General features: G+C 38.2%; 1 protein-coding gene across 1 annotated transcript; it reads right to left on the bottom strand.

The window, feature by feature from the left end:
• Window positions 1-3,934: 3,934 nt before the first annotated feature.
• Window positions 3,935-11,916, bottom strand: MRAP2 (melanocortin 2 receptor accessory protein 2). The gene is made up of 3 exons (XM_062488650.1): window positions 11,775-11,916; window positions 8,708-8,807; window positions 3,935-4,313 (listed from the first exon to the last, which is right to left on the bottom strand). The coding sequence occupies exons 1-3, from the start codon at window positions 11,899-11,901 to the stop codon at window positions 3,962-3,964; spliced, it is 579 nt and encodes a 192-aa protein (XP_062344634.1). The 5' UTR covers window positions 11,902-11,916; the 3' UTR covers window positions 3,935-3,961.
• Window positions 11,917-12,301: the final 385 nt, after the last annotated feature.

Below are 12,301 nucleotides of genomic sequence, written 5' to 3'. Positions count from 1 at the left end.
CCTCTATCCCATATTTAACCTATTCTGGAATATATAAGGAAAAAAGACAAGTATACCAGCACTAGCTGTGTAAATCCACTTCTGCACGGAACGGGAGGGGAGGGGGTCAGGTATCAAGTGCTGCCCTGACTCTTGAACAGAAATTCAGTGATATCTGAATTGAGAATAGCCTTTCATACAGCTAACTACATACCTGCCATCCAAAAATAAGAAAGCAGAGGCCTGCAACTCTTACTCTCATCAGAGAATGTGTGGTAGAAGGTTCTTCTCTGCTGTCCTTGCTACCTGTCAATATCCAAGGCTGAAACCTGGCAAAAAATGTCAGTGTGTAAGTGTTACAGTATTCAAAATGGAGAGCTCAGGTGCATAAATACTTAGTTTCATGATAAATATGCCTTATTTACTTCACCTTGCAGTCTCAGAGACTGTATAGCTCTGGATTGTAATAGACTATCACACTTTTACCATTTTCACATGTACTGATTTTACATTAGAGGTTTTGGGGTTTTGTTGTGGGTTTGTTTTTTTTTAAGATACACAACTAAAACTTGTTTACACAGAAGAGCATTTTGCAAGTATTTACCTTTGAAAACTGAGATAAATAACTTGAACTAGAAAGTTCTTACAGAATACAAGACATATTTAGGCAAACAAACACATGTAGTATGTAGCTGTTTTAGAGAAGCTATGTCTCTCTGCAGTTAAATCTGCTGCAGGTGATGCATATATGCTGAGTTTTGAGGTTTGAGGCTAAGCACTAAGAAAACTCACAAAATTTCCATTTTCAAACACCATTAAATTCCAAGTACTCCTTTAGAAGTTTACTTGGATTGGAACACTTTCTCTTCTGTTTCTAATGCACCAGTGAGTTATTTTCTGAGAAAGGATGAATTTTTAAAAATAGGTTATATATTGCCTTTTCCCCTGAGGCAAAATATGTCTTACTCTTAAAAAGATTAAATTTTTTTAAAAAAATAAAGAAGGACATACTCAAAATAGCTGCTTTTGGGGACTGTAGAATGCTTTTGCATTTGCCTTTGACTCTGCTTTAAGACAGAGGCAGAGCAAAAATCTGAATCAGACTATTGCTCCACAGTGTCTCTAAAGTGGTGTGGGAGCTCAAGAGCAGGCACTGACAGGTTATTTTTCTGAGAAAAGCAGCATGAAGGACTTTATATATAGAAGGGAGATAAGATGAAAAAAAAGTAGAACCATCATCAGGAAAGAACAGAAGCAGGAACTAAACACTTCAATAGCTTTACAGGATTAATACATGCTGCAGAAGGATATTAACTACCCAACTTAAATGTGTTGTAAGTTAAGTTGACATAATCTCTGGCTCATTTTATTAGGTACCTTTCATCTAGGCATTATCACCAGTACACAAAATGCTTCCCTTTTCTCCCCCAAATAGTAGTTATGTACCCAAAGAAAGCCACTGAGATTTAAGGTAGCAGAAGAAAAGCACAGGACAGTCTACAGGGAATAGCAGCATCTTCTTTTTTTTACAACCCCATTTGCATTATTCTGAAAATTCTGAGGTTTTTTTCCCCGAAATGGGTTGTGGAGCACCAGAACAGACTGCCCAGGGAAGCAGTGGAGTCACCATCCCTAGAAGTTTTAAAAAGCCATATGTGGCACAGCAGAAGATGATTTACAGGGGGACTTGGCAGTGCTGAGTTAATGGCTGGACTTCATGATCTTAAAGGACTTTTTCCCATCTAAATGATCTATGAAACATAGTTTTAAATGCCTTAAAAATACCATTAATGTCTCAGTTGCAAAGGAGATGGATTCCACATGGATTTTCCCTTCCTTCAAAACAGCATTGCTATTTTCAAGCACAGCAAAGGAAAAAATAAAATTAATAGCTCAAGCATTATTTTCTCGTCCAAAAATCAGCTATAAAAGCCCCATTTAGTACAAGTCCCCCCAACGTGTTGGCAAGAAAAATTTTGAGTTTCAAACTTTAACCATCAGATAGCTAATAGTTATTGAGGCACCTCAGCAGGAAGTAGATATTCATTGACGGATTTCCCAAATTTCGGAAAAGGAAAGTTGACACCTACAGCCTTCATACTTGTAGCTATGGACTTCCTGTGAAAGAAGGCCTTTTCTGCTCCTGAAACATTTTACTGGAGATGTGCATTGCAGCCCATGGAGCTGTGCTCATTCAGAACAGGGTTCATCTCAGTCTTCTCTGGAAATTATTTTCAGCGATAACCTGCTAGTTTTACATGGTCTCTGCTTTAAGTGTAATCACATTTCTTTAAACACTCGCAAGTCCTGCAAGAATTACATTTGAAAACAGGAAATTAATCTGTAAAGTAGTATGTAATAAGGGCACAGGATATAAAAATAAAATACGTTTCCTGCACTCTTTGTAGACAATTTGTATCCTTTAAATGCTCAACCCATTCATTCTCCTTCCTATTTGTAAGTTGAAGAAGGGATGAATTAATCAGCATTTAAGTGGCTGAAGAATGTATCAGCAGGTCTCTAACCTCTAACACAGATGTGTTGGATACAAAGCATGCTAATTTCAAGAAAATCCAGTTAAGCACAGTATCTGGAATCCACTCTTCGTCTAAATTAAGAATTTCCTGCAGAGCATACTTGAAATCCAACCAAGGGTTTGAACTTGGTACCTCTGTATCTTATATGTTTGCTCTAAAACCAGTCATTCGCTACCATCTTTTGAAGAAAGCTGAAATACCATTTTTAAGTACTCTCAAAGGTTCAGAACTTAATTCCATCCTTAAAAAACAAAGGTTGAAACTATACCTATTCAAATCATTACCAAGTCTTTCACTGGCAGAACAGCTGGGGTTGTAACACTATCCCAACTGAGAACAAAAAGAAGACAGAGCAAGCACAGCTTAGCTATACTTTTGGAGTTGGTCCTCTCTACTCAAAGCCTGCTAGCACTTCACTGGCCAATGAGTAAAGAAATGACCTTTTCTAAAGGCAAAAAGCATAGGAAGGTTCAGCCTATTAATAACACATAACACCAGCTTAACAAACCACAACCACTTGCATGTAGTAACTTTATTGGCCAAGAAAAATAGTTCTTTTTCTTATTTCCTGTGGTTTAGCTACTGAATCCTGTAATTACTGAACTGGAAGTTCACATCAGCAATTAACAGGAAAAAAAGAAAAAAAAAGAAAAAAAGAAAATGAGAGACAAATCACAGTTTGTATTTGTGTGTAGAATACTAATTCCATGTCATCATGGGGCAGCTGCTGAGGTGTCATTCTGAAGTATAATTACAGGCACCAATTTGCTTTTACTCAGCAGCAGGTGGTGATAGCATTTTGTAAACACTGTAACCAAATAATTTAATTAGCTTAATTTGCAAGTTATTCCCTTTGGAAGCTTTGTAAATTGGGTATAACCTGCACCAAAAAGCAGATAGGGATCAAAAACTGAAGTTAGTCCCAAGTAAGTATTTAGTGTGCTGCTCAGCTTCAGGCATCCTTATTGGGAGTAGCAGAATCTGTAGAACCTCCCCAGGGGCTGTTTATTCCTTTTTTTCAGTCTTCTCTGAGATATACACTTCTCTTAGCCAATGAATTTTCATAGACCTCCCAGTGCCAGGCTCCAGCCTTCACAGTCCTTGTAAATTATTATCCTTCAGAAGCATGTAATAAGTAGTCATTTAAAAATGAAGAACAATACAAGAAACAAAAAAATCAAAAAGCAAAAATAATACTGGGCAGAAGTTTTAGACCTCAGAAGGCATCAAAATAAAGCATTCAGTGTTTTTCTTCTTGTCTAAACTGAGTTCTGTCAGTACAGCGAGTTTTACAAGCAATAAAAAGCAGAAAGGTCTGAAATACCTTCTGTCAAAAGAGCAGCAGGCCAAGAAAGGCTTCAAATTGGACAATAGCAGGAATGTTTACCTTAAAGATTTTTTCAATCTAGGATCCGATGAGAAGATTGCATAACCTTTAGTTTGCTTTATAAAATGATTGGTGGCTCTGAGATGAGGAGATCATCCTCACCTAATGAAGAGTTCTGCTCAGTGTTCACAAAGTTAGGAATGTTAAATTTTGCAAGACAATGTAGGTCTTCCTCAAACATTCCATTGCTTTTGGGAACCTCCTGGAAGTGGGTTTTACTCTCCAGACTTGGACCTTTCTGTCTCTCTTTTTCTTTGTTCATATGGTCCACTTCATTAATGCAGAAATGGAAAAGTGACTGGGATTCTTCAGCCATTTGGTGAGAAAAGACCCTCTCAGACTCCAAAGGTCTTCCAAAATCCGCCACAAAGCTGTTCATACGAAATCTTTTTTCAGAAAGTTCTGCATTTCTATGGAGGAAAAAAATTACAGTAAACACAAAAGTAGAATTATTTGAGTTCTTATTAACGAGTTTGGTTTCAACAACCATTATAATCAGGAGAAAAAGGAACCCTACAATTTATCTACCATAGACTTTTAAAGCCAGCACTACTTATTATTTTCTGTTTTGAAGCAATTTTAAGTCTTCATTTGTTATGATAATTTTCCATGGGAATAAGTTAATGCCAGCACTCTTAAATGGCACCTCTAGTAATCTAGTAATCAATATACTATAATAACCACCTCACTGAATGAATTTATAAACACTCTTGATTTCAAGTAGTAACAATTGTTTTAAATGGCTCATAAGAACAGTTTGAGTAAAGTCCTTGATAGACAAAATGTTTCTGAGGCACAGGCAGCTCTGCTATCACTAAGGGCATTGAGTTTGTGCAGACATATAACCATCCTTTCTGCTGACTTCAGTCAATGAAATTCAAATTTCTAAATAAGGAGAATTTGAACTAAAGACTGCTTTAAACACTGGCAGTCTTAACAATCCAGGCAGCCCAGGAAGGATAGTTTAATGTTTTTTGGCAGTTTTCCCTACAAATCTTATCTCAAACCAGCGCCAATCTGCATGGACTCATGCAGGAGTCATTTGCTGCTGGGGGTGAGAAGAGCTCAAGCTAGGTAACAGTTTTACAGATTCATTCTTTGTCAGGCTGAATTTATATGCTATCATCACAAAATGCAAGTTAATTGCATTTGAAAGGTAGTAGAGGTATTCAGAGAATGAGCCACGAAACACGTTCTCCAAATCTTAATTTTGTTAAGAACTAATAAATCATACTCTTTACATCTGAAGATGCAGCAAGTAACACTGGAGTCAGATAATTGGACACCTAAAGGTCTGAAGAGTTTTTCAGTGTAATTTAATTTCCTCAAGCCTGCAGTGGGAGATAAGTGCCTAGAAGCTTTTGAAAGCCTCAGATGACACCTTCAGAAGTCTACCCACTAAAATTTTCAAGTTCACAGGATACCTGCCATTAGTCTTTCAGGCACAGTTAAAGATCCCTGCTTCTCAAAAGCTAATTTACTTCCATTACACGATGGGGGAATTCTGTCCTCACAAAAATCTCTTCCACTAGCCTAGAAATCAAAGCAGTTCTCTAGTTTGTTAAAACTGTATTGACTCACTCTGCATTTCAAAGTGAACCAGGTAGAAGAATAACATTTAAATTGATGTAAGAGTGACCTGTAACTAAGTAATAATCTACTGTGTACACAGCAGGGGGCAAACAGCCAGAAATACTTCTGAACTGACAACTGATATTTATGTATTTATAATGCAGTAAAAAGCACCACTCTGAGCTGAAATTTCATATATAATTTGGCAAATCTGTCCCACGGATTTCTACGTAGTGTTGTGGCACAGGCAGTAGAGGTGGCAAATAAGCACAGAAAGAAGGACAAGCGCTGTAAGCCCAGGAAGAAGTGCCTGCAGAAGAAAGTTTAAAATGCATCCACTACAGGAGTAGAATTGCTTCATAGGTGTGGAAAGTGCTTCATAATCCAGTGAGCTATGAAGGAGCAAAGGCTGACCATGCAGCGAAGCACACAGAACTGGCAATGGCAGCTTAATCCTAATGGAAGAACAGAAATGCAAATTTTACAATGACCCAGAATGTTGAGGATATATGATGAAGCATAAACCTGCATTCATGAGCAGGGAACACATGATCTAATATACTGTGATATTTTTGGATTTTGAAATTCACAAACACCATCTTTGTATTTCAGAGATGAATTATATGACTTTTTTTTTAAAAAAACTAGACCAGAAACTTGCATAGTCTTGCTCATTTACAATCTCCAAGAATTCTTCAGCAGGTATCTATCTTTTCAGAACACCCAAGAAAAGCACCCTCAAATATCAGGTTTGCTTAACCAAGATCAAATAAGGTTTACTTAACCAAGATAAATTTATTTCTTAAAAAAACAAACAAAAAAAAAAAAAAACAGTTATCTAACATCTACTGCCTTAAGATTACATCAGACAATATTTTGTAGAGATAGTTTGCGTGACCTCTTGCATTTGTTGCGCAGATGTGCTCTTAAGGACATTTTCAAATGCAGAAACAAATACGGCATGCTTTCCTCTTCTGAGTGATGAATGAGAGCATTTTTTGGGGGATTTAGATATTGCCAAAAATTTTTTTTCAGTTGCACAAGCTAATGTTCCACACACACTTATATATTCAGGCAAACAAAAGAGAAATGCAACAGACAATTTCCACAACTGATGAAATTTCTCCCAGTCCCCACCCATATCCTATCCATTCTGCTCTGGGAATGTATCTAACTGTGAACAGCTTGTGTAGTTTTGAAAAATATATCCTATCATTCCCCTTTATATTGAGCCAAGAAAAGCGTACTACTAGAAAAACAAAACAAAAAAAAACAAAACAAAACACAACAGTATTCTACTTCAGATCCATCCATCTGAGCCCAGATAGACTTAAACTCTCACATTAATGGTACTTTAAAGAACAGCCAAATAGCCTTACTGAAGTGAGAGACTTCAGAGACTTCATCCATCAGTCAAGCTGGCTTTCTCCTAGGACCTGGGAAACCCATTAACTTCTATTTCTAAAGGAGGGCTCAAGGCAGCCCAATAATGAGACACCAAGTCATGAAGAGTCAAGTCAGGTATCAAAACAGACGATAAGGCAGGCAAACTAAAACCAGTCTTCTCTGGTTTTGCAGGTAGCTGTTCTCCAGTTCCTATATACAAGTATCAAAAAATAAGAGAACACAACTGTATTCACTGCCCTTAGCATATTCCCAGAGGATCCATGTTCAGTACCATGAGCATTTCATTACCAAATGTTGAAAAAACAGTGCTCAAATTTGTTAAAGGTGGCAATTCAGCATACATAGCAAGTGGGCAAGCACTCAGGGACATGGGTCCCAAAGCTGCAGAGATCTATAACAAATACAGAAATAATTGGTCTCACTCCAGCAACTGAAGAAAAATTATATTTAAGTGTAGAACAGAAGGAACTTCTGGAAGTCCCAAACCTAATGATTAAGGCAAGGGCAAGTCTGAATTCTGATCATGTTATGTGGATATAGAAGTTAACCAAAGGTGGACATGTCACAAAATCTCTAGGACACTGTTCTGAGAAAATTGATGAAAAAAGTAGAAAAACGTGGGAGATATAAAGCAGGCCTCTGCTACCTGAAAGTAAATTTTTACAAGTATAAACATTTTTGACAAATATCTGTAGTAAACTCTCTCTGTATAAGTATTTTTGACTTCACCACTTTTTCCCCTCTCAAATTGTCCACATGGGATCCAGACTCATGCTCAACTAATAAATAAGATCTTTGTGAAAAGGAGGCAGCACACCAACACTTACAGGGATTTTAAATATGTTTGGGAGCAATGTCTGGTTACTTCATAAAAGTCTGTAGGGGAAGCAAAAATACCAGCATGTCAGTTCTATTAAATTGGACTCTTCTGCCTCTATTTTCTTCTCACAGGAGCAAAACTATAGGAGCACAGAAGAGGCTCAGTATGTACATCTGCCCTCTCTAGTGTGGCCCTGTCTCTCTAGATATGCTATTACATGGATTTTCAGAGCCACTTTACATGTGATTAAATAGCAAAGGAGGTAGAGACAGGCTGCTTTAGGAAGTGAGAAGGACCAGCAATTGCCTTTTACAATCAGCTTCTCATCATTGCTACCTGCCTGCAAGCAATCTCACGCTCTAGAAAGGCTTTTTTATTTCCACTTTATGGCACACAAGCCTGAGAGGAGATGTGGGTTCAAACTTTCTCAGAGGAAGGGACACTGACAGCCTGCGTCCTGTGCAAATGCAGATAAACCACTGAGGCAAGGCACGGTTTGCACATACTTATCAGCCAGAAAGGATAAAAAATAGAGCACTTTCAAGGGAGCCTGGTTTTAAAGAAATGTCGACCTGAACTTCAGCATGTATTTCAATTTCTCAGCAGAAACTAAGACACTCTCAGATCTCAGGGGTTAAGGGAAGATTTTGCAAATATTACCCATATCTATCTTTGGACTTGAACACACAAACATTTGGGAACCAGCCAGGCTACAGCTTCCTCAATTCAAGGTCTGAACTGCATTTTATTTGTATCTACGCTGTTGATATTTAGAGTATCACTCCATGAAAACTTGAGGCTACTTAGAACCGTCCCACCTGTTTGCAAAACAATAATCTAAAGGCACCTGTTTGGCAACCTGCCCAAAGCATCCTTTTTGTTTCATAAGAACAGACTAGAATAAAATGGTACAATATGAGCACTGCCACTGCTTGTTTGGGGGCTGCAAGAGCCCAGGTGTGCCACTTAGCAGCCTAGATTTGGTATTCCCAGTTTCAGACTCACTCTTGATGTGGTGCTCCTGTCTTCGTCAGCAGAGTCAGGACAAAAAACATGAAGATGACAAAAACTGCAAGACCAACCCAAAATCCAATCACAATGGAATCTGGTGGAGGGAAAGGAAAAAAAAAAAGAAATAAAGGGAAAGAAAGGAAACAAGATGATCAATATTTTACTTGCACTTGCAAAAAGTTGCCTTCTACAGGCAGCATGAGTGCAAACCCAAAACCATTTGCAGCTTATTTCTGGGTGACAAAGAGAAGGGATAATCAAATTTATTTTTATCTATTTTTAAACAGAAAGCACAAAAAATTGAAAAAAATCTCATTTCAAGGCCAAATTTTACTGATATTTAGACAAACCAGACAGCAGATAACAGAGGGAAGACAATTCTCTTGGTTAGTGAAGAAAGAGGATCTCCCTATGTGTTATCAGGCCCATTTCTAAGCATTGGTTTGAAATTCAGTGCTAGAACTAGGAAGAAAGGATTATTTGATTTTCCTCAAAATCCTCTGTCTTTGTAGAACTGAACTCCTGCCATTTTAAGTTATTTCTGCCCTAGACCATTAAATTTCTGGATTTAAATGCATTTCTTTAACAAAATATGTTTAGGAAGACCTTTTAGTAGCAAGTAGCAGTGTTCTGCAAGAAACAGAACCACAGATAAAACTATTTGTTACTTCAGTAAATATCAATAACCAACAGATACAAATGTTTTTGAATAATTTTCAGTTTGGGTTTCCAACTTAAGTACAGAGAACTGCAACACAATGTCAGAGGAGGGCAATAGATTTAAACAAAAAAGTCAAACCACCAGTTAATCAATAGGAAAACACCAGTGCAATAGCCAAATAAAGCAGTCATTGGAAAGAGCATGGCTTTTTTTCTGTGTGCACAAACTGTATCTACTATTCTCATTTATAGCAAATGGGCCATAGACATTTTGCCAGTACTACTAAAAACAAATCTATGTCCTCTTACAACTTCACGGTGGATCCACAGTTGCTCCTGGGGGAAGTTCAAAGTTTCCAGGAACTTCATTTAGAGAGGTTCAAGTGGGACAAACATATTTCCAGACAATTATCAACCAATTAGCATGGACCAAAGTTACAGAGCACCAACACTCAGTATCACCTGGCCCAGGACCCATCAGCACCCAGGGGTTTCTTTACCTGTCATTTCAGCTAGTTACTCTTTGCTTATGCAAGTATTCAAAACTACCAGTGTATAAGTTCAAAACCATTAACATACAGACATGCAAGAGGGAAGGCTTGGTCAGGACAGGAATCCTTTCTACCCTTACCTCTCATTACACAGCCACTCCCAAACCTCAGAGATCCTCACTGGCTGTAACGTCTGACCCAGTGCAACAGGCACAGAACAGAACTGTTGAATTTCCTACAGGATTACTAAAGACACTGAAAAAACCAAGGAATCAGCTATCCTACCTGGTGCTTGACCCCAGCTATTAATCTTGCTCCCACTGTGAAATATCTTCCATGCTAAAAGGCAGATGTGGAAACTGGAGATCAATCTATTCTCTTTCCCTGCAAAGTCAAAATGCCTGCTGCAACTGGAGAGTTTCTCCCTGAGAAAATACTTTATCACATTGAAGTCCCTCCTTAATCCCTTTCTCAGGTAAGCTAAGGAGGTTAAGTTTCAAGCCTCCCGCTGCAACGTTTATTCCATCTCTCCTATACCCTACCTTCCCCTCTCAGTACCTTGTATAAAACAACTGGAATGTTGTTTAAGTCTCTGTAATGGAGGGGGAAGAGATTTTAATGTCCCTTTCTGCTTAAAACATTCTGCCATGAGTTCATTTCTGTAATTCCATATATTATGTGCACTAAACTACTTTCAGAACCATTCTGTAAGCACAGCCTGTATTCACTGGTTCAAGATATACCTTATGGTCAACCTTCATAATAACAGCTCATCTTGTTGGACTTTGTAGTACCTGAAGATTTCATCTAAAAAGAAATACTCCCTTTTAAAAATTTACCAGTTGAACATTTATAGCTACTAGTACCTTCTAATTAGTCAGACATGCCTGGATGGTATGCAGCTGCATTAACAACCAGAATGCAAAATGCAATCAAGATAACTGAAAAATATGCACATAGATTATATCAATCAAACTGGAAAATGTAATTCAAAGGAAATAAATAAATAAATAAATATCAAGGCTCTGCTAAACTACTACTCCCCATAAAAATCACACCTGATATTATGTGCTGAATAACAAACCTGTTTTGTGGTTGGTTTGGTGTCCCTGCTCCCAACAGAATTCTTAAGTTTACTGACCCTAATGCTACATCTTCCTTGCTTTATTGTGCCTCTTAACACACTTCCAACCCTCTGCTGTATAAATTACATTGTTAGAATTTGTTTAAAATTCAGGCAGGTATCCTGAGTTCTCTTCAATATTTTATTTAGGCATCACTCACTTAAGTGGAAATTATTCAAACCTACTGAATTCTAAACACTTATTCAAAATTAACAGTACATAAACTGACTTGTTCAAAAAATATGATATGAAGGACACTTATACTGCCCAAAGATACATAGATAATCATGGGATACTTTTACATTTTAAAGTTGCAGTTTTGGCCTTCCTTTTCTTCATAATACAGACTCATAACATCCAGGCAGTTCCAACTCCTTTGATCATTCCTACCTATTTTGCCTCTCACTAACATTACTGAGGCTTCCTCATTTTCAAAGGCACAAAAAGTGATTTTGTTCTTATCTCTGCCAGTCACAGGTATCTCCTGGCTGTCTTTGTCCATTTAATTTCGAAAGTTTCAACGTACAAAATATCCGGTCCCTACTTTTCCAGGTTTCTTGATTTCTAGTTCCTGCCTTCACTTCTCCAGCAGAAGAAGAAAAATTCAACAAAAGGATACAGAATAATAAACAATAATGATCTAATAAAGAGAGGGATACTGCTAATTGCAGGGAATCCCAGGAATTAGGAGAGAAATGTTTTTGTACAATAGTCAGTCACAAGTGAAGAACAGGAACACATAGACAGGAAGCTCAGCTGCAATGAAGTGTGTCTTTCTGAACTTACACTTATGAGCCTTCAGGCCTTCGAATGACACCGGTCCATACTCATAGTACTCATAGTCCCAGGTGTAATCAGAGTTAGACAGGGCCTGCTGGGAGGTTCTGTTAGAGATCAGCCTCAGGGCAGACATCTTGCTCCTCAGCAAGTACAGACCTGTGGGATATGAAATGTGTTAATGGGGACTACACCTAGCAGAGCTCTTGGGGTTTTTGTTCTTTCTCATCTATTGGATCACTTCTTCATCGCTGTTCCCAGAGCAGCCACTGCCTCATCAGACAAGGCTACCCCATCCCCTCCCATTCCTTCCCCTCATTATAGACACTGGGGCCCAGTGAAAGGCAGCCAAGATGTTTAGGGAGCTGCAACACAGGAGGCACAAGAGCCTAAGGATTTGTTCAGCCTGGAGAAGAGACAGCTCCAGGGGGACCTCAGTGCTGTCTGCACTTAGAGGGAGCAGAGATGCTGCTGCCAGGCTCTTCTCAGAGGTGCACAGTGAGAGGACAAGAAGCAATGGACAAAAATTGGGAAAT

This window comes from Cinclus cinclus, chromosome 3 (genome assembly GCF_963662255.1).
Source record: "Cinclus cinclus chromosome 3, bCinCin1.1, whole genome shotgun sequence".
In the NCBI taxonomy this organism is placed as follows: Eukaryota; Metazoa; Chordata; class Aves; order Passeriformes; family Cinclidae; genus Cinclus; species Cinclus cinclus.
Note: the sequence above shows the minus strand (reverse complement) of the source record. Positions and strands in the feature narration are given on the sequence as shown.

What these genes read in the sequence shown, in the direction of transcription:
- MRAP2 (XM_062488650.1), bottom strand. Translation starts at nt 11,901, where the DNA reads ATGTCTGCCCTGAGGCTGATCTCTAACAGAACCTCCCAGCAGGCCCTG. An exon ending in AGGCCTGAAGGCTCATAAGT is followed by an intron (nt 8,808 to 11,774) that starts GTAAGTTCAGAA and finishes TCCCTCCACCAG; the next exon opens with ATTCCATTGTGATTGGATTT. An exon ending in ACAGGAGCACCACATCAAGA is followed by an intron (nt 4,314 to 8,707) that starts GTGAGTCTGAAA and finishes TTTCCTCCATAG; the next exon opens with AAATGCAGAACTTTCTGAAA.